An 18,540-nucleotide genomic window follows, 5' to 3' on the forward strand; every position below is an offset into this window, starting at 1 on the left:
TGATCTTCGTGAACAGGTGGATCGTGCCATCGTCACAGGCCGCAGATCTGCCAAGAGAAAGCTTGATGTCTGGCCAAGAAGAGATGAGATTGAGTTCTGGAACGGCGAATATTTAGACTGACATTGACATCAGCATCAACAACGTCTGGCACCAGCCACTCCAGGTAATTTGGTTGTTCAAGAATCTGTAATCACAATGGCTAACGTGCGTCGACGGAGTCCCGGGCTAACGGATCATGGCGCTTGCGCTATCCAACTAGGCTCTATAGTACGAAAGTACGGAGTACAGTATATACCATCAACATCTGGCCACCTGGACGTTCCTCGCGTAATGCAGACTACCCAGATGCCAACAGCGGGACATGGCGGGCCATCGCGACGCGCTTCCGTGGAAGCAACCTTGAGTGAGCAGACACAGTTTGCCATCCAACCGATATCTCACAGGACAATCTGAGAAAGAAAATTGGAAAGCAGCAACACAGCTGTAGCGAGTTTGGGATAGTTAACTATAGCAAGTCTCAGCTGCCGACGGGAGATCTGCAGGGGTATCGACGCCACGACGAAGATCATGTATCGCGATGGACCTATCACGGTGGACCATCTATCCCTCTTTATCGCCGCCCAACAGGCGTGTCGCCGATACTCAGTGTTCATTCTGGTGTATTCTGTGCTATCGAGTAGAAATTCAGGAGATCATGTATGGAGTAACTAGTCCTTACCTCGTGCCCTCTTCTACTTCGCCCCACGTAAGCGACACGGCCGCATTGCCAGGTTTCACCGTTACTGGAGTTCTTTTAAATTGTCTGAAAGCAACACCCATGGCGTATAACGATGTAGTGAGGTAGGAGGTCTCGGAAAAGACACTAGAGTATGGTATATCTACGGAGTACGGAGGAGGCTGTGAAGAGTCCTGGAAGGGGCTAGCGACTTGCTTGCATCCATAGATTCCAGCACTTTCGTCTACGCAGTTCCCTAATACGCAAGGAGGCCCCTCCCACCAATAAATATAGACTGTGCATACCTGTCTTACGTAGGGCCAGAACACTATACCATCCTTAGCATAGACTCCATGATAACAGATAATACAGATATCCATTCGTTATATTGCACTCACACAACAAACAAAATTAACCCCAGCCCCAAATATCTAAATCCCCAGCATTACAAAACCACGCACCCTTCAATAATTCCTTCGCAGTCGTTCTCAAGCCTCATAATCTTTAAAACAAACTCCTGATCTTCCTTAAATACATCCTTTTCCATGATCGGGGAAAAAGCTCCCTCTTGTCAGGCGGTATACTCCGCGTAACATACACTAACACATTCAATAGATCCGGCGGACATATCTCTCGACACATCATACGTCAAGAAACGGACAGAAGAAGTCACATTCTCGTTGAACAGTCCTTAATTCGTATTCTTCGTAGTCTGCAGGGAGTATTAGTCTGAATATCAAGAATTAATTCCCGTAGAGCATAGTTATCACTTATTCAAGTCAGCAACTTCTAGAATATATATATATATATACATGTCCATATATTACGTGTCGATGTATTATACATAGTACAGCACCAAATAACCATATATATCCATCGCGCTTCAGGATTTCTCCAAATAGTAGACGTGCTCCGATGAGATTGTCATCCTCAGCACATAACGATGCTACCGCAATCTAACTTAAATATCTGTAAAGCGCACTTCTCCATTTCCCCACCAATAGTTGACGAGAGGATTATCCGGCTTAAAGGTATCCATTTATCCAATAAAAAAAAAATTATAATCCATATATTATTCAGAGGGATCCCGCCTTATGCAGAATTTTTTAAAAACCCCAAGACCACTTCGCGCAACGTACTTAGATGAATCTAGAGCGTAATGTCGGAGAATGCAGTGTATAGTACATATATGTACATACTTCTCGATGCTGCATCGCACTCACTGTTCCTGGGCCCCGCCCCGCTTTCATCTTGAACAACATCAAGACGTCTCTTTTCTCACCGTATATGACAATCTGAGTTCTCGACCCCACTATAAAACCCTGAGACTCACAATTGCTTCAACGTGTGAATTTTGTTGCCACTTTATATCCCTTTTTCTTCTAGAAAACGAAAACCACAAAACGAGTCTATAGATTCATTCCTCCAAGATTCCTCCTATACCCTAAATCATGCCTGGACCCTCAGACCCGAAGCAACGGAGTCGGATCGAAGAGGCCTCTACGGGAGAAGATGTCTTGGTTCGGTTTGAGGGAGCTGATCGATTTGCCTGGCTATCATATGGGGGTGGAGCAGAAGAATTATGCGGAATGCGAAGTCAGAGATGATTGAGGGAAAAGAGAGCTGTGATGAATTGTGGTTTTATCTCGGATGATAAGAGCATGGGGTTTATATTCTGCTGGGTTCGGGAGGATCTTTGATAGTTTAAAATATTTTTTTTTTCTGCTTGGCCTTCCTGGTCTATACTCAATGCTCGTAGTGCAGAATTATCTCAAAAACGACTCCAGACACGAACTGCTATTCTTCATGTTTATCAAAGAGATATATTCATCTCTAAAGAAATTTAGCCCACAGGGGATTATTTAATAGCATGCTAGAAGCTGTTTTGACAAACCGAGAGCCAGATAATAATGAGTTAGTGAGAGATGCAAGAACCCTGAGATCAGTCTGGCCCTTTGATATCTCAGAGATTTCAAGGGTATGACAGGCTGAGGCTCGAGTCATAAAAGTGTACCTCGAAAGCGCGGAGGTGTCATTTCCCGCCGTTCTGTCGGCAAGATACGGATCTAGCGTCTTCTATTGTTCTTGGTCTAGCCTTGTCTCCGTCCCGTCGCGATCGATCTGTACCCCGCGAGCGCCTACTCCGTAGAGGCGGGGGAGTAAGTAGCTTGGCTGTCCGTGGAGAGGGGTTTTCCCGACAGAATTTTATGGATGGAGGGGCTGGCGGGATAAGAGCTCCTTTTGGAGACCAGACATCACGACGACGACGACAGACAGAAAATCTCCGTGAAATAAATACCCCATGGCGAAGTCAAGGCTAGTCAGACGGGACTCCTATTCTATTATTATTTAGCTGTGCGCTCTTCAGGAGAATAATGAATTCCCCTGTCGGATATACCACCGGGAAGTCATCCGTCGGGCCGAGTCGGGTATACCATAGACTATCAGTAATCCTGAACAAAGCAGCGCCATGACGTAGCCAGGGAAGAGAGATTAACCTAGAGAAACCGATGGTATGAGTGGTCAGCGATTCACGTCCTGCGCGTTAAAAAAGAAAAAAGAAATAAATCTCTTCTAGGATTCCACAGCCCCCCCCCACGGCTTCGGGGAATGTAGGAAGAGTGAAGACGGCCATGAAACAGTAATGTGGGTACAAAGATGCTTTCTTCGCAATGAAAGCCGAGCCCGGAACAAACAGGAAAGGGGGGAAATGACTCTGCTAATAGTTGGTGCCGGGGGACTATTGTTATTGCGCTATTTGGGCTCACGATTCGAGCCCGATGGGTAATGTCGGGACTGCTCTCTATAGTCTGGGTAAAAAAAATGTCGCAGATGGCCGGGATGTCAAACTGCATCGGCAACGAAGGGACAAGGCAAACCGACGCTGGAACCGAAGGTTCGGCTGATAGCGCAGACAGATATGCTTGTGTCTGCAGCAGCCTTGTAGAGCCCATATTGATAGGCAAGATAGAATCACTTGCGATAGATAGGAGAAACCCGGGCGCCGCAGCGATTCTTCCGGCTAGAAAATCCCGCGGATGATTGGTCTGGTTGCTTTGTAAATATGATTCCATCGTCTAGACCGTCCATTCGCTAGATAGTATACCTCTCTACCGGTTAGGGTCGAATGGAAGCCGTATTCGATCGATCTTCGAACGGCTAGCGACCCATTTACTCTCGACATGGCCGGGTGATGCATGTACGGCGTACTACTACTATCGGCCCGTTCTGGCCACGCGTAAGAATGGACAAAGGGCGATTATCTCTCGACGCTGTATGCCCCTTAGCGGCAGTCAGTGGAGCTCGCGGCCATATTCTACGTAATAGTTTGCAACCGTTTTGCGTCGCAGAGCTGAGACATCTATTATTATTATTATTATTATTTTTATTGTTTTCGGGCATCTAGATCGTGCAGCATTACTCTAGCTCTCTCTGGCCCCGTGACAGGTTGGGTCGTTCGATATTGAGGATTTCCCGTGGAAGGGCGAAAAGGACAACCGACGGTGGGTCACGGATCTGGCTGCTTGGATCAACCCCCTCGTCGGTATACCATATGGTAATTCTGGCTGGAGATGTCTGGATGTCCAAGTCTCGAAAACGAAGGACCCAAAGTCACAGTGCTCGACTCGCGTCATCGATTCTGGTCTCTTGGGTGGATTTTCTGGGGTTGCCGGGCCAGGGACAGTGGCGACGGTATCCGGCGGACAAAAGGCCTGACAAAGACTGGCTGAAGTTTTTTCTGGATTCTTGGGTTCTGGGGAAAGATCCGCAGCCGGACGCTATGGTTATGACTAACGGCGGTTCTCCGCATGCGAGCACTTAGTGGCGGATCAAGGGAGTTGACGCTATTCCCAGCCTGTTTGCCCCGAGTTTTCTCCCACGCCGTGCTAGACTAGCGGATGCGTCCTGGTGTGGCGGGTAACACGTAAATAGCTCTTGATCCTGGTTGGCGGCCGCATTCGAGGATAGGTCTCGTGTCTAGTAGAGGGGCAGAACTGCTGCGAAGAACAGCGGGGTCGAACAGAATAGTTTCCGGCAAAAAAAGAAGAAAAGAAAAATAATAATAATAATTGTAAAAACGAAAGGATGGAATATAGAACTATGAGGTCAGACCAGAAGCTAGTCAGTCGAATGCCAAAGCCGTCGTAGTAAAAGGATGCATCGCGGGGTGTTTTTGGTTGTGTCGAAAGTCAAAGAGTAGAGATGATGCGGTCATTGGCAGCGAGTGAGATCATCGCGCCGTCTCCGCATCCACGTTCGTCAGGATGTCCTTCCTGCTGGCCAGCAAGAAGACTCTGTCCGGGTGCAGGTGGGAGGTATTATGATTGTGTCTCTGCAACATAAAAGCAAGCAACCCAGAGGCTTCTGTAATAATTCTACACTGCTCTTCCGCATGCAACGGATCCTATTCTATTATTCTGTCATCTGTAACAACCAGCTTGCCTCGACAGCTTTTTTGCTGCAATATCTGCAATATCTGCAACACCTGCAACAACATCCGGTAAGTAGGATCTCTCCTAACAATAATAATTCCGACCGGGACCTAGACTATCTATCATCTGGAGCATATCGATCCAGTTCGTACTCCACTACGGAGTATCGACAGGAACTAGTCGCCATCGAGCCCCTTTCTTAGCACAGTTTCTTGCTATCGCCGCGTGGTTCCGGCTTCACTTCGTGGAACAACTGCTGATCGGGACATCTCGGACAGCCGCAAGTGCCTCGTCTCCAGAACCGCCCGATATCTCCCGTCCGAGTGTGGAGAAAGACGTAGGATTGTCAGCCCAAACAAGCGTCTCTGCTATCATCATCGACCATGAATCCGGCCGCTGCTGTCCCTGCTGCTGGCAGTCATATACCCCAGGTCCGCCCGGCCTCTCCAGGTCCTCAGCACTCTGATTTTGTCCGCCAGCAAGTCGCGAGACATCGAAACAATAATTATCATTCATCTTCACTCAAAATGGTCGCCTCATCTGTCAATCGTACTGCCCTCCACCCTGGTGGTGTCCAGTGAGTCGTCCCTCTTGTCCATTGCATTGCCTGATAGATATCGATGTCGTTCTATACCATACTCATGGACCACAACATCGTCTATCATCATTTGGACTTATATTGTTCGGAACCATGTTGTGATGCTAACTCCATCTCTCTTATCCAGGCCGGGCAAGGGTCACACTGAACTCGAGGAGGAACTCCACGAGACCGCGCACATTGACTATGACCGTGTCGCTATTGTAAGCACCCTGCAAAACCTGTCTGACTTTTGATACATATTCACTGTTGGCTAACCCACTCGACAGATTGCCAACCCCTCCGTCGCCGCCCTCTACGAGGATGCCCTTGTCTACGAGACCGGTAGTGCCATCACATCCAGCGGTGCTCTGACCGCATACTCTGGTGCCAAAACTGGCCGTTCGCCCTCCGACAAGCGTATCGTCCGGGAGCCCTCTTCAGAGAAGGATGTCTGGTGGGGTCCTGTCAACAAGCCCATGAGCCCTGACGTATGTATCCCTATTTACTACTACAGCCATTGTTATGCATGTTCCACCTGTTGTTCCCTGGTGATGACGGTGATCGATTCTACTATCGGCATCGGCATTTCCCTTGCAGCGGCTCCACCATAGCTCCCCTCCCCTTGCAGATGACAAGCTTCGTCAAGCTTTCTGTCACAGAAACGCTGCGAGGAATGGGCAGGATTGCCTCAAATGATTCTGCTCTGCAAATACCCTTTTTCGTATTTGGGAGACATTTCCATTTGTTTCTTGGCCCTGATTTCCGCTGTGCAACCCCTCGGCCCCTTTGCCTCGGCCATCCTTCCGGTTCCCCGCATTCCCGCACCGGGTCACGTGGTGTGATATCATCGGTTGCTAATGTCTCTTCCAGGTCTGGCGCATCAACCGCGAGCGTGCAGTCGACTACCTCAACACCCGGAACCGTATCTACGTTATTGACGGCTTTGCTGGCTGGGATGAGAGATACCGTATCAACGTCCGCGTTGTCTGCGCCCGTGCCTACCATGCCCTGTTCATGCGCAACATGCTCATCCGTCCTACCAAGGAGGAGCTCGAGCACTTCCACCCTGACTATGTCATCTACAACGCCGGTTCCTTCCCGGCTAACCGCTTCACCGAGGGTATGACCTCGGCCACCTCCGTTGCTATCAACTTTGCCGAGAAGGAGATGGTCATCCTGGGTACCGAGTATGCCGGTGAAATGAAGAAGGGTGTCTTCACCGTCCTCTTCTACGAGATGCCCGTCAAGCACAACGTCCTGACCCTGCACTCCTCCGCCAACCAGGGCCCCGATGGCGACGTCACCGTCTTCTTCGGTCTGTCCGGAACTGGTAAGACCACGCTGTCTGCCGACCCCAAGCGTGCTCTGATCGGTGATGACGAGCACTGCTGGACCGACAAGGGTGTCTTCAACATCGAGGGTGGCTGCTACGCCAAGTGCATTGGTCTGTCCGCTGAGAAGGAGCCCGACATTTTCAACGCCATCCGCTTCGGATCCGTCCTGGAGAACGTTGTCTTCGACCCTACCACCCGTGTTGTCGACTACGACGATGCCACCCTCACCGAGAACACCCGCTGCGCCTACCCCATTGAGTACATCCACAACGCCCTCATCCCCTGCGTCAGCCAGAAGCACCCCTCCAACATCATCTTGCTTACCTGCGACGCCCGTGGTGTCCTGCCCCCGATCTCCAAGCTCACCACTGAGCAGACCATGTTCCACTTCATCTCCGGATACACCTCCAAGATGGCTGGTACTGAGGATGGTGTCACGGAGCCCCAGGCTACCTTCTCGTCTTGCTTCGCTCAGCCCTTCCTGGCTCTGCACCCCATGCGCTACGCCCGCATGCTGGCCGACAAGATCTCCGAACACAAGGCTAACGCCTGGCTGCTCAACACCGGCTGGGTTGGCGCTGGCGCCACCACTGGCGGTAAGCGTTGCCCACTGAAGTACACTCGTGCCATCCTCGATGCCATTCACAGCGGTGAGCTCGCCAATGTTGAGTACGAAACCTACGAGGTCTTCAACCTGCACGTCCCCAAGAGCTGCCCCGGTGTTCCCAGCGAGCTGCTCAACCCCAAGAGGAGCTGGGTCGCCACCACCAGCTTCGAGGACGAGGTCAACAAGCTGGGCAAGCTGTTCAACGAGAACTTCAAGAAGTACGAGAGCGAGGCCACCAAGGAGGTGCTTGCCGCTGCTCCTGTCCTGAAGCAGTAAATGCCAGAAACTCTTTCGGGTTTGCGATGACGTCCCTCCAGCGGCTACTGGGGATGTCGGGATATGGGTCTTTTTTTTTTGGTCTAGATTGTGTTTTTTGCATTGCATCGTGCGTGTGTCGTTTCAATTTCCTAGCATTACTACCCCTGATGTCCGCGACTCTCGCGATATGATGGCCTGAGTCTTTCAATGTTTTTGGTTGATGTGCTTGTTTCCCTATATAATGAAGATCTGATGATCTCTGGGAAGACTCGAAAGCGATGTCGGCCGTGTCTGAACGGATGCCCTGGCGCTCCCAGATGTGAGAAATAAAAAGCCGATCTATTTAGTATAATCAATACATTGAATAAGCACTTATTCTCTTCCAATACTGTAGTCGTCAACATGATGTAAGTTTCCATAAGACTATTTATCCACTTGATTAAGTAGACTTGTATTGAATTAAATACCATTTCATCCCCTTGTCCCTCCGCAGCAACTCAGAAACAGCCAGCTAGAATAAACGGAAAAGCTCCAAAATAAAGAAATCACGTCAGCGTCAGCCTGACTGGATCAGATATACCCGCGTAGACGTGGTAGTCCATCCTATTGACTGAGATAAATAACCCCGGACGAAGCCATTTGACGAAGCCTTATTCATGACAGAATCGTCTCCAGGACGTTATGTACATACATACATACATACATGGAAAAGTGATCATCGCTTCTTCATCTCAGTTATGTATATGTAAAGCTAACTAACTAGCTGAGATGTCTGCGACCTGTCTCGGAGCACGCGCACGCGCACGCACATACTTACTTGGCAGCGAGATAATTGGCCTCGCTGGAATCGACAAGTGGCTACTAGTTAGGTTATATAGATATGGCGAAGGAAGTTGGTAGGGTCGAAGAAGGAATAAATAATTTTATTTCTTTTCTTTTCTTTTCTTTTTTTCCGAGTAGATGATGATTACTTATGTTTTTGATTGATAACTAGTTTTGACATATATATATTCTAGTTCTGGTTTTTATTGTAGCTTTTTTTTTTTTTTTTTTTCCTAGTGATTAGATCAGGATTGAGTTGATTGTTGGGAAGGAATAATATGCATTTTTCTTTTCTAAGTTTCTGTGTTTGTTTGGTCTATTGACTTTCAGTCACAGCCGGGATAATAAAATACCATGCATTATCACGAATGGTTTAGGCACAGCCCTCCTTTTCGAATTATAATCAATCATCAGAGAGAAGAGAATGATATTGATTGTCGAAGATATTCATTCGAGCACAGGCAAAAAAAAAAGAGGAACTGGATACCAGGATGATTTTCACACCCTGTCATCAGAGTGGTATTGATTTATTCATTTATTTACAGAATATTCATCTGTATAGATAGGATCAAGCAGGTAAAACTTATCTCGCAGAATGGAACAAGGGGAATATTATATAGATAAAGCAGAGATTTAATCAGATCCAAAAAAAAAAGCGTATAAATAAGCCCTCCGGAGGAAATCTATCCTCTAGCCCCATCTGTGCTTCCACTTCATAGCTAGCTGCGATGCGGTTTCGATGCTGCGTCGAGGAGCCCTAACTAGTCTGAAGCTGAATCCCAACTCAATGGATTGAGAGGCGATACATGGAACCCGCATTATGTGTCGAGATGTATGAAAAGTTATGCGACGACGACAACTTTTCAGAACGCAAAGCGTGTGTTAAGTAGGTAAGGTAATCATGATCGTATCATCCGAGGACGTCGTCGAGTTCGCTGTGCGCAAAACGGCAGTGTGTCTCTGATATGTATGGTAATGTGCACAAACAACCCAACAGATGGCTTTAGAAGCCATCTATTTGGTGATGAAGTTCAGGTAATCGGCGACGATGAGAGTGACCATTCTATACATAAACGTTCATGTTAGCGCGGCTGTCAAAAGAGGGGACTGGGTGGGGGGGAGACACTAACGCATGGGGCGCGATCCGCACATAGTAAGTGCCGAAACCGCGATAGAATCTCAACCAACCCTCATCGCGCACCACCTTGCGAGCGCAGTCAAGCACTCCCCGGTAGGGCAGCTGGCCAGTCTTGGGGTCCTTCTGCTGCTTCTGGAGGCGGGTCTTGATGAAGTCGAAGGGAAGAGAGAGGAAACTGGCGAAGAATCCGGCAATGGCGGACGCGGCAAAGGTCTGGTTGCGCTGCGACAGGTTGGTGTGAGCCTTCAGCTGGGACTTGGACTCAGCGAAGAAGGTCAGCTGTCCGAAGTTGAGCGCCATCGCGCGAACGACTGTTGGGAGTGCTCCTGCCCAGAGAGCGCCGATTCCTTCGGTCTTGGTGATCCGGACCAGGGCGTCAATGACAGAGCGATAGTTGGCACGCGCCTCGGGCGGCTTCAAACCATCCGACTGCATACGGATGAGCGCCAGATCCGCAGGGTTTCCAATCATGGCAGCGAATCCACCGGCCGCCAAACCTGCCCCTGCACGCTCTCTGAATGAGATTTTCTGTCCTTTGGACTCGGCGTTCTTGTTCAGAGTGGTGATGAATGTGTCGAAGATTCCCAGTCGGGCGGTGGTATAGACAGCCTGTCGAAGCAGACCTGCGGACAATCCAGTGTAGAGATCAAGGACCTTTCCGGACCTGATGATGTCCTTGGTGACGCTAAAGGCTGTCGGACGGGGACCCTCTCGCACACCTTCTCCGGCCAGCTGCAGGCGGACCTTGATCATGTCAATGGGCTGGACTACAGCCGTGGCGCTCATACCGGCGAGACCGCCATTGACGAAAGGGAGCACTGCTCGGGTGTATGGGTGGTGGAGGAAGGAAGAAGTTGTTTTCGAGGGGTTCTCAATCTTCTCCTGTGCCGAGTTGGCCGCACTTGCGGCGGCTTCCTTGACCGAGCTGGATGCCATGGTCGAATATAGAATCAAGTATCCGCGAGGGATGTCTAGCTCAATTGGCTTTTATATATATATATATATATATATATATCTGCAGCGGAATATCAGCCATGGCTCATCGAAGGTAATCGCAGCATGATTCCGTGGGCAGACGGGAGATTCTCGTGCAGATATCTTACCGGGTGATAAACAAGGATGAGCGCCTTAAACGTGAATTTCGCCAGTACTGGTTCTTCTTTCTCTCGGTCTGTCACAGCCAATCACTACGTGGCAGCGATAGATGATCTATATATAATATATATAGATATACGTGTGAATCAAAGATCTCGACGAGACGGTGACCGCTGAATGCTGTGCGGAGGGGAAGCTGCAGAGGACGAACGGAGCCCAACCGATGAGGGGAGGCCTGAAACTATACTCTCCGGTGTAACTGGGTATTCTTGTCGATGTTGGGGAAATGAGGAGATCTGGGGAGGGGAAGATGCCGGTCACGAGGTTGGACGGAAGGGTATAATATGAGATGGAATAAGATCAGGCCACACGGGGCAAGCTACCTGGCTGCTGGCAGAGAGAGAACTGTCTAAATTTGACCAACTGGGAAACACGAGGGGATGCGGGGAAGCAAGATGATGTGTCTTGTGTAGCGATGTTCTGGTGCAATGACCGAGGGAGAAGACGGGGTAGATGTATTCGAGCCAGCAGCTTGTCTAACTATGTATTACTTACTTACTCCTGGGAGGGGAATAACCGGCGGGGCCCGGACGAAGGATGAGGATCCGGGGAATTGGCTTTCTACTGGTGTCTCGCCTGTGCCCAGACGCGGAACAAGGGGAACTATGACGATCCAGATGGACATGACGGCGGCGGACGAGGAGGAGGAGGTGTTGTCCAGGTACTGAGCTTGCCGGTCTGCACCCCACGGGAATACGGATACTGTCTCTGGCATCTGCTAGCTACGACTAGATAGTCAACTGGGATCGAACCGTTCTGCCGTGGTGGGAATGTCCCAGACGCTGGCAATCATCATGGACGTACTACTGCGTTACTGGGACGGCGTTGCGATGAGCCGATATGCCACCACCGCCTTTCCCCAGCGACTCGAGTGACCCGGTTAATCCGCTCCTCACAGCAGTAGTTAGCCGGGGAAGAATGAATGAATGCATTGCGACGACGGAAACAGCATTATTGCAACCCTGGTCTGTGTGAGATTGAATCATCGCAATCATGACTGGTTGGACAAGCAATCAGCGGTCGAGTGGATCGGCCGTGGGTGGAGATGAGTCTATCGTTCTAGTCTAGATACTTAGAGTATGGTAGATAATAATATGGATAACTAGTCTAGTTTGCAAGTTGCACGAGCCCAGAACTGACGACACTGTTCATGGGACCATCGACCATCGACCATCAAACCAGCTGGCGAGCATCGGCTGGCTGGCTGATCAGTGAGGAGAATCGGTTGGTGAGCATCCAGACAGCTTTCGCTATCTCGCTGCCATACCATACCGTTACTGCTGCTTGAAATGCGGGGTATGCGATGATGGTGAACCCCAGTGCTGAGTGGACTCTTAATTTAATAATATATCCTGCTGGTCTCCTGTCAAGGTATGCAGAGTATCACTGCAGATTGTATTATGCTATAACTAGTTACTGTAGTATAATAATATCCTACTCGATCTTCTCTCCCAGAATAATAATAATATCAATACATCATAATAATCAGTGACAGCGCCAGCCTTTCCGCATCGGGCAATCCAACTCCACCCGGACCCATCCGGGGTTGCTGACTCATCCGCCTTCCATCTCTCCGGTTCTCCCCGGCCGATTGCCCGAAATGGCAACTTTCGGTTCTCCTCCTAACTTATCTAGTATCTAGTAGTACTTACGCAAATCAAGCAGATGAAGAGGATTTATTTGATCCAAAATACGAGCATTTCATCTCACAATCGAGAGCCAAACTCTCATATCCGAGGAACTTTGTCGCTGGCGGGATCGGTAAACACGTTGGAATGATTTCGCCCATCCTTCCATCCGAGCTGGGTCCGAGGTATCAAGAGAGTCAGACGGCTTGCTGCTACCGTTAACTAGTTATACCTGGTAGTTGATTACGTAGGTAGAGGTCAATGCTGATGCCTAGAAGTCCAGATTCCAGACTCCAGTAGTAGTTATGTGACTTAGCTTCTTTACTACAGTACTATAATCGTCAACAGAGCAATGGGGCCGTCTCTGTTCGTCAGAAACCAAGATCTAAGCTAGATAGAGTGGAAGATCTGGACCGCGCTTGTTAGGTAGGTAGTTAGCAATGAGAACAGGGAAAAGCGAACATCCGCTTAACATCATCATCATCATCATTCTTCCGCCGATCCGCCAGAGTCGTCACTGTTTAAGCAGCCAAGGAAAACAGCAGTTTGCCAGGTTTATTGTTGGTTACATACAGTATGTTATATGCATAGTATAGTTGTCTCTGGCAGCTTACGTTTCCAGCGGAATAAAATAAAGCAAGAAGTAAAGGACCTGGTTTGATTTGACTTAACCGTCCACTTGACAGCAGGAACCAGAATTGGTCAACTTACTCTTCATAGATCGAGCGGGATGCGCTCCCGAGCTTCGAGCGGATCTCAACAAACGGTCTCATCTATGTACATACATCTATCAAAACAATAATAGGAATACAAAACGGAAAATACAGTTAGTTATCCACGGCACATCTACCTTAATCCGGCTTGATGGCGCGTGGAATCTTTCATATTTTGAGCTCCATTAAGACTAAAAACTGTCTAATAATGCTTTGCACGGACCTTTTGACTCTTCTTCCAACTTACTATCTTTAGTTAATAATACCATCTGCATGATCCATTCACTAATTTAATCATATAGATAAACTACTTTGTTGACCCCACTACGGAGTACTAACTACTTCTTCCGGAGATCTGTCCTCCGTACTAACCTAACTTATTCTTCTACGGAAGAAAGGACTTCCGCTAACTAGTTACTTATCTACTTAGAATCTATGGTACGCCGAGGATAAGCGCTGGAAGAACGGAGATGTGGGAATTAGATCAACGTTTTGACGGATGATTGTTCTAGAAGAAGAGCGGAAGATTATACCTGAGTTGCGGCTGAATGAAACGTTGGGTATTGGTTACTATCTAGAGTATCCGTGCCCATGATCTATTCTGTTCCCGTGATGCTTGTCTGGTCTATTGCCGTATATGGAGTGGCCTACAGAGTAACGACAGAGGTCTATAATAATAATAACTAATAGACAGTATGCAGGAATTTGAAGAATGTAACAGTGACTTCGCAACTTATATAGTTACAGCATATTGTTTATCTAGTGTTTACATTGATAAGAAGAAAAATGATAGCGTTGCTGATATATGATAAATAACTTCTATTTTGTAATACCTTTGCATCCATAGTGAGTTGGATTCTAAGCATGCGTCATCTTAGTTATTGCTGTATCGACTGAAACACACGTATGCCTTGAATGTACCTTGGAGCCAATCGTTCCATTGATCAGTTCTATTGAGAATAACTACCACCGACTCGACTATGCGATGACCACAGAAACTGGATAGAGAATCTAACACATTCAATGCACATAAGGTAGAATAGATCAACAGGTGTCTCGCCTCATTCACTGCACCGCCGCAGGACAACGTTCGTATACCCATCCCTGCTCAAACTCAGACGAGTACCCCTATTCAGATCTTCCATAACCTGTGAATCATCACACTCCATATGCCAGTCACCCCCCTCAAAAGCGGCGAGCACAACGCCCGCAACCAGGGCAATCGCTCTAGGCCCGAATGCCAGTTTGGCTGGACATCGGAATGGCTCGCCTCCAAAAGGCATGAACGCCTTCCTTTGAAGATCAGAAAGCTTGTTCCACCGTTCTGGGTCAAATTTCAAAGCGTCAACACCCCATATGTCCGGATCGATATGCAGGCTCTCGATATCTGCTATCTCGTTCTGTCTATCCCCCGGGTCAAATTGGAATGCACGATAGATATGTCGCGTAGGAGGGTACAGTCTCAATGCTTCATTGACGATTTCCTGGACAGAAATTCTGGTTTGTCCTTGATGGACAGACTGTGATTCGAAGAATCCTTCAAACTGTTCCTTCGTTGGATTGCGAGCAAACTTGATCAACGCCCTGCTCCATTCAGGATGCATGCGTCCCGTGGAGAACTTGACCTCAAGAAATGTCCTAAGAGCAATTCGCCATAAACTCTCGAAAGACGGCAGAAGCCAGTTCAATGGATTCTCTCGTGGATCCAAGGGATCATATTGAGGACAAATCGCGCGCAGTGCATCATGCAATTCATGATATTCCCGATAGACAATTCTGCGCTCGGGGAACTTTGAGTCAATCCAGATCTTGTTGATGAAGTTGCTTATTATCAGAAGACGGCTTTGATCAAGGTTTGTGGACGCTATGCCATCCTTGATAAAGACTCGAAGGGCCATGCTGAGTGTCACGATTTGCACTAAAGATGCAAGGGACACCCCGTTCTCGGGATCATTCGCAAGGAAAGACTGTATATCTTTCCTTGCCATTTCACTCAGTTCTTCCAACTTCGCCGTATTCATGGATCTCCGCGCCTGATTGACAAATTTCCTGGCCTGCGCCTCATCTGTAGTGGTGAACGGGTTGCTGACTCCGAATCCGCTCGCAATTCCGCTACTTGATATCGCTCGTGATTCAAATTGGGATAGCTGATTTGCTCGTCCGTCAGGCCCAACTTTAGCGGTGATTGTATTGACGCACTTGTTGATCTTATCAATAGCAGACTCGGTTCCTGCCGCCAGTGATCTCTGCGTGGCTGGAAGCAGCCGAAGAATGATAACAGCAAAAAGGAGTGCGACAACCATGAGTAAGAACTGTAGAAGAGACATTTTGCGGAAAGTGCCTATCTCTCTATGATGATATCTGGAAATTTCAAGGAAAAGATCTAACTCCTAAGAGGTCAGGGAATCTCAAGATGTTAGATCAACGAAAAGCTTAAGACGGGAAGATTAAGTACGATATATAAGAACCAACGGGCATAGCAGGAGATATTATTCTTTTAACAAAGACATCTCCACCATCAATCAAAGAATGTCGGAACCTGCCTACATACAGACCTCCCTCTTGTCGGGTTTCTCCCACATCCTTTGCAGCCCTACCCGCAGATATAGATGGGCTGGGCTAGTTGCTGCAAGAAATTCAAGCTCAGCGAGCTTCGCTCCAATAAAGAATTCCAGTGAATGGGAGCAAATAATCAAACATATTCTGATAGAAGCACATTCATTTTAAATTACCCTGTGCTGATATATGACAAGGCCAGGAATAGTTTGCTAAGCAGTCAGGGGTACCTCTCCCACTGCCACCTTCATCGTCCAGTCACCTATCAGGCTTACACGCTTGATGGCTTGACAAGCTCTCAGGTAATTTGCATATGTCTACGCTGGACACTGGTCTGCGAAAGCTATTTTGGTTCCTGTTTCTAAATGCTGTGTGGCCTTAGGTCTATATTTTCTATAAAGCAGCAGTACCCCTACAGCTAAACATCATTATAGGCGGTCATCTTGCTCTCATAGATGACTCATGGTTTGTTTGAAATGCTTTAATTAGGTTATGTGCACGTTGGAAGATGAGACCTTCTATTCAAAGACTCCATAGTCATTCAGCAAGGATTCCCATCCCACATTGTGTACTTTCCAGTTATTGTAGCCTGTCGAACAGTTCATGGCAGCTGTTTTGTGTAAGAGTTGGCTGGCTCCAGTCGATGGCTTTGAGGTAAACTAGAAGCAAGAACTCCTGCACATCGAATTGTCTATGGGATATATATATATATATATATATCTTGCCATATTTGGCTACGGGTATAGACATGTAACCCCAGAGATAATGACTAGGATCTGGACAATGGAGACGGAGGACAGTAGTAAACATTATCAATAGTACTCGACATTGTTTCAATACTCCTGGGTATCCGAGGGCAAAACACTCTGCCGGGCTCGTTCTTGTTTGATTTGGGCTGCTTCCTCCGTCTTGACTCGTGCAGCATGTCTGCCAGAGTCTCCTTCCATCTCGTCATCATCGTCAACGTCGGATGAAGCCACGGTAAACCCGCTCTTTCGTCCGCCCTTGCGCCGTCTGCGCTCTGCCTCGTCCTCGTCGGATTCGTCTTCAGACTCGGCTTCGCGCTCCGCGCGGCGGACACGGCGGAGCAGGACGGGATCTGGCCGAAGGTCCTGCAGCGTCAATGTCACAGAACAGACAGGGCATTTGACGCAGCGGACACGGCGCGGTCGGCTACCGTCCCGAGACGGGACGGCCTCCGTGGTCGGACTGTGCGCGATCATGTCTTCGATGGCTTGACGTTCAAAGCTATGTGGGCACTTGGTGCTTGTGACGGGGTCTTTGAAGGTGAGGAGCGTCAGTGGACATCTTAGCGAGATGCGTTCACGCTCGATGGCGATGTCTTCTGAGCCCGCAGGTGACGCAGAGCGGTTGCGTCCGCGGCGTGTGCGTCGGGCGGGAGATGAAGCTCCACGAGCGGCCGTGCTGGGGTCTTCGAGATGCGAAAACCACGTGGATGGATGAGGAAGAGGAGGGATATCGTCTCCGGGATGTTTGGCGTCGTGCACAATGCGGTAGAATCCGACGTAGTCATTGTTAGTAGAGTACCTGAGCTTGTTAGCTTTTTTTCGCAATATGAAAACAAGGAATGATTCCGCCATGAATATGGAAATACGTACCTCTGTGTCAACGACAGTCCCTCCCACTTCTCCGTATTCTCCGCCAGTTTCTGCTGCAGCTGCTGACTCGGCGGCTTGTCATCGCCACCGAGCTCACGTTCCGGAGAAGCCTCATAGTCCTGATCCTCCTCGTCATCTTCGTCCATTTCATCCGGATTTCTTCTTCTCCCTCCTCTCCTCGTCCTCGTCCGAATCGCATTTGCAGCCTCAGCAGCTTCGGCCTCCCTTGCTAAATCTCCTAACACATTCGTCAACCCCTCCAACTTGACCTCTGCATCCACAACCTCACGCATCTTCTCCTCCAACTGCGCCGTGATCTCCTTCACTTTCTCCTCCTTCTGTGCCAGTTCTTGCGCCTCTTCGTCATCCTCTTCCTGATTCCCATCTCCCTCATGCGCATCTTCCTGACCTTCTCTTGCAGCCTGTGCTTCCCTTCTTCGCTGCTGTTGTCGTCGCTGGAATCGCTGCTGAGCCTCCGTTAATCGATCATTGGCTTCCCCCGCAGTATCAGTCAGTTTCAATGACGCGTGCTTTAGATGTGTTTTTAGATGGCGGAAGCTTTGCGATTGTAGCAGGGCTGCTAGGGCGTGTTGGCCCTTTGGGTTCAGGGGTGCAGAAAGCGGTTGGTATTCTGGCATCGTAGGAGCTCGTGATGATTGTGCATGCTGGCTGTCTCGGTGTCGCTCACGGCGGCGTGAGGACGATTCCGGGGTGGCGGAGAGCATGGTGTATTGACACTTTTGCAGCAGACCTATAATGTGTAGGAACTGTAAGGTCTTTGAGCTACCGCAACATCGACGTCTGGTTGATGTGCTGAGGCCCTCCTGGGCAGTCGTAGCGTTGATGAGTTTCTCTAGTTTCGTTGATAACGTTGATAGCGACATTTAGGGAACGCGACGCGACGGCGCTAGTCCCAGTTAGATCTCCTGCCCGGGCATAACGGACCTACAATTGATTGAGAACATGTAACACTCAACGTTT

General features: G+C 48.8%; 5 protein-coding genes across 5 annotated transcripts; 2 read left to right on the top strand and 3 right to left on the bottom strand.

Moving 5' to 3' along the window:
* The first annotated feature begins 1,802 nt into the window (after positions 1-1,802).
* C8Q69DRAFT_38403 (hypothetical protein) lies at positions 1,803-2,248 on the top strand. The gene has a single exon (XM_028627618.1). It carries the CDS (start codon positions 1,886-1,888, stop codon positions 2,129-2,131), a length of 246 nt encoding a protein of 81 aa, XP_028489494.1. The 5' UTR covers positions 1,803-1,885; the 3' UTR covers positions 2,132-2,248.
* Positions 2,249-5,532: 3,284 nt separating this feature from the next.
* On the top strand, positions 5,533-7,946 carry C8Q69DRAFT_395068 (phosphoenolpyruvate carboxykinase AcuF; the record flags this gene model as incomplete). Its single annotated transcript, XM_028627677.1, has 4 exons — positions 5,533-5,726; positions 5,875-5,950; positions 6,017-6,217; positions 6,600-7,946. 4 exons carry the CDS (start codon positions 5,533-5,535, stop codon positions 7,944-7,946), a joined length of 1,818 nt encoding a protein of 605 aa, XP_028489495.1.
* A 1,450-nt stretch (positions 7,947-9,396) lies between these two features.
* On the bottom strand, positions 9,397-10,903 carry C8Q69DRAFT_452664 (putative mitochondrial dicarboxylate carrier protein). The gene is made up of 2 exons (XM_028629580.1): positions 9,881-10,903; positions 9,397-9,813 (listed from the first exon to the last, which is right to left on the bottom strand). The coding sequence occupies exons 1-2, from the start codon at positions 10,822-10,824 to the stop codon at positions 9,765-9,767; spliced, it is 993 nt and encodes a 330-aa protein (XP_028489496.1). The 5' UTR covers positions 10,825-10,903; the 3' UTR covers positions 9,397-9,764.
* A 3,451-nt stretch (positions 10,904-14,354) lies between these two features.
* C8Q69DRAFT_524455 (hypothetical protein) lies at positions 14,355-15,711 on the bottom strand (the record flags this gene model as incomplete). The annotated part of the gene is made up of 1 exon (XM_028633587.1): positions 14,355-15,711. One exon carries the CDS (start codon positions 15,709-15,711, stop codon positions 14,446-14,448), a length of 1,266 nt encoding a protein of 421 aa, XP_028489497.1. The 3' UTR covers positions 14,355-14,445.
* Positions 15,712-16,637: 926 nt separating this feature from the next.
* On the bottom strand, positions 16,638-18,402 carry C8Q69DRAFT_452676 (putative chromosomal organization and DNA repair protein Mms21). The gene is made up of 2 exons (XM_028629581.1): positions 17,560-18,402; positions 16,638-17,488 (listed from the first exon to the last, which is right to left on the bottom strand). The coding sequence occupies exons 1-2, from the start codon at positions 18,282-18,284 to the stop codon at positions 16,774-16,776; spliced, it is 1,440 nt and encodes a 479-aa protein (XP_028489498.1). The 5' UTR covers positions 18,285-18,402; the 3' UTR covers positions 16,638-16,773.
* Positions 18,403-18,540: the final 138 nt, after the last annotated feature.

This window comes from Paecilomyces variotii, assembly GCF_004022145.1.
Source record: "Paecilomyces variotii strain CBS 101075 chromosome Unknown C8Q69scaffold_1, whole genome shotgun sequence".
Classification (NCBI taxonomy): Eukaryota; Fungi; Ascomycota; class Eurotiomycetes; order Eurotiales; family Thermoascaceae; genus Paecilomyces; species Paecilomyces variotii.

Excerpts from the sequence above, each read along its gene's own strand:
- C8Q69DRAFT_452676 (XM_028629581.1), bottom strand. The coding sequence starts at position 18,284 with ATGCTCTCCGCCACCCCGGAATCGTCCTCACGCCGCCGTGAGCGACAC. Across the intron at positions 17,489-17,559 it reads GGACTGTCGTTGACACAGAG|GTACTCTACTAACAATGACT; the intron begins GTACGTATTTCC and ends TAACAAGCTCAG.
- C8Q69DRAFT_38403 (XM_028627618.1), top strand. The coding sequence starts at position 1,886 with ATGCAGTGTATAGTACATATATGTACATACTTCTCGATGCTGCATCGC.
- C8Q69DRAFT_452664 (XM_028629580.1), bottom strand. The coding sequence starts at position 10,824 with ATGGCATCCAGCTCGGTCAAGGAAGCCGCCGCAAGTGCGGCCAACTCG. Across the intron at positions 9,814-9,880 it reads GTGCGGATCGCGCCCCATGC|AATGGTCACTCTCATCGTCG; the intron begins GTTAGTGTCTCC and ends GTTTATGTATAG.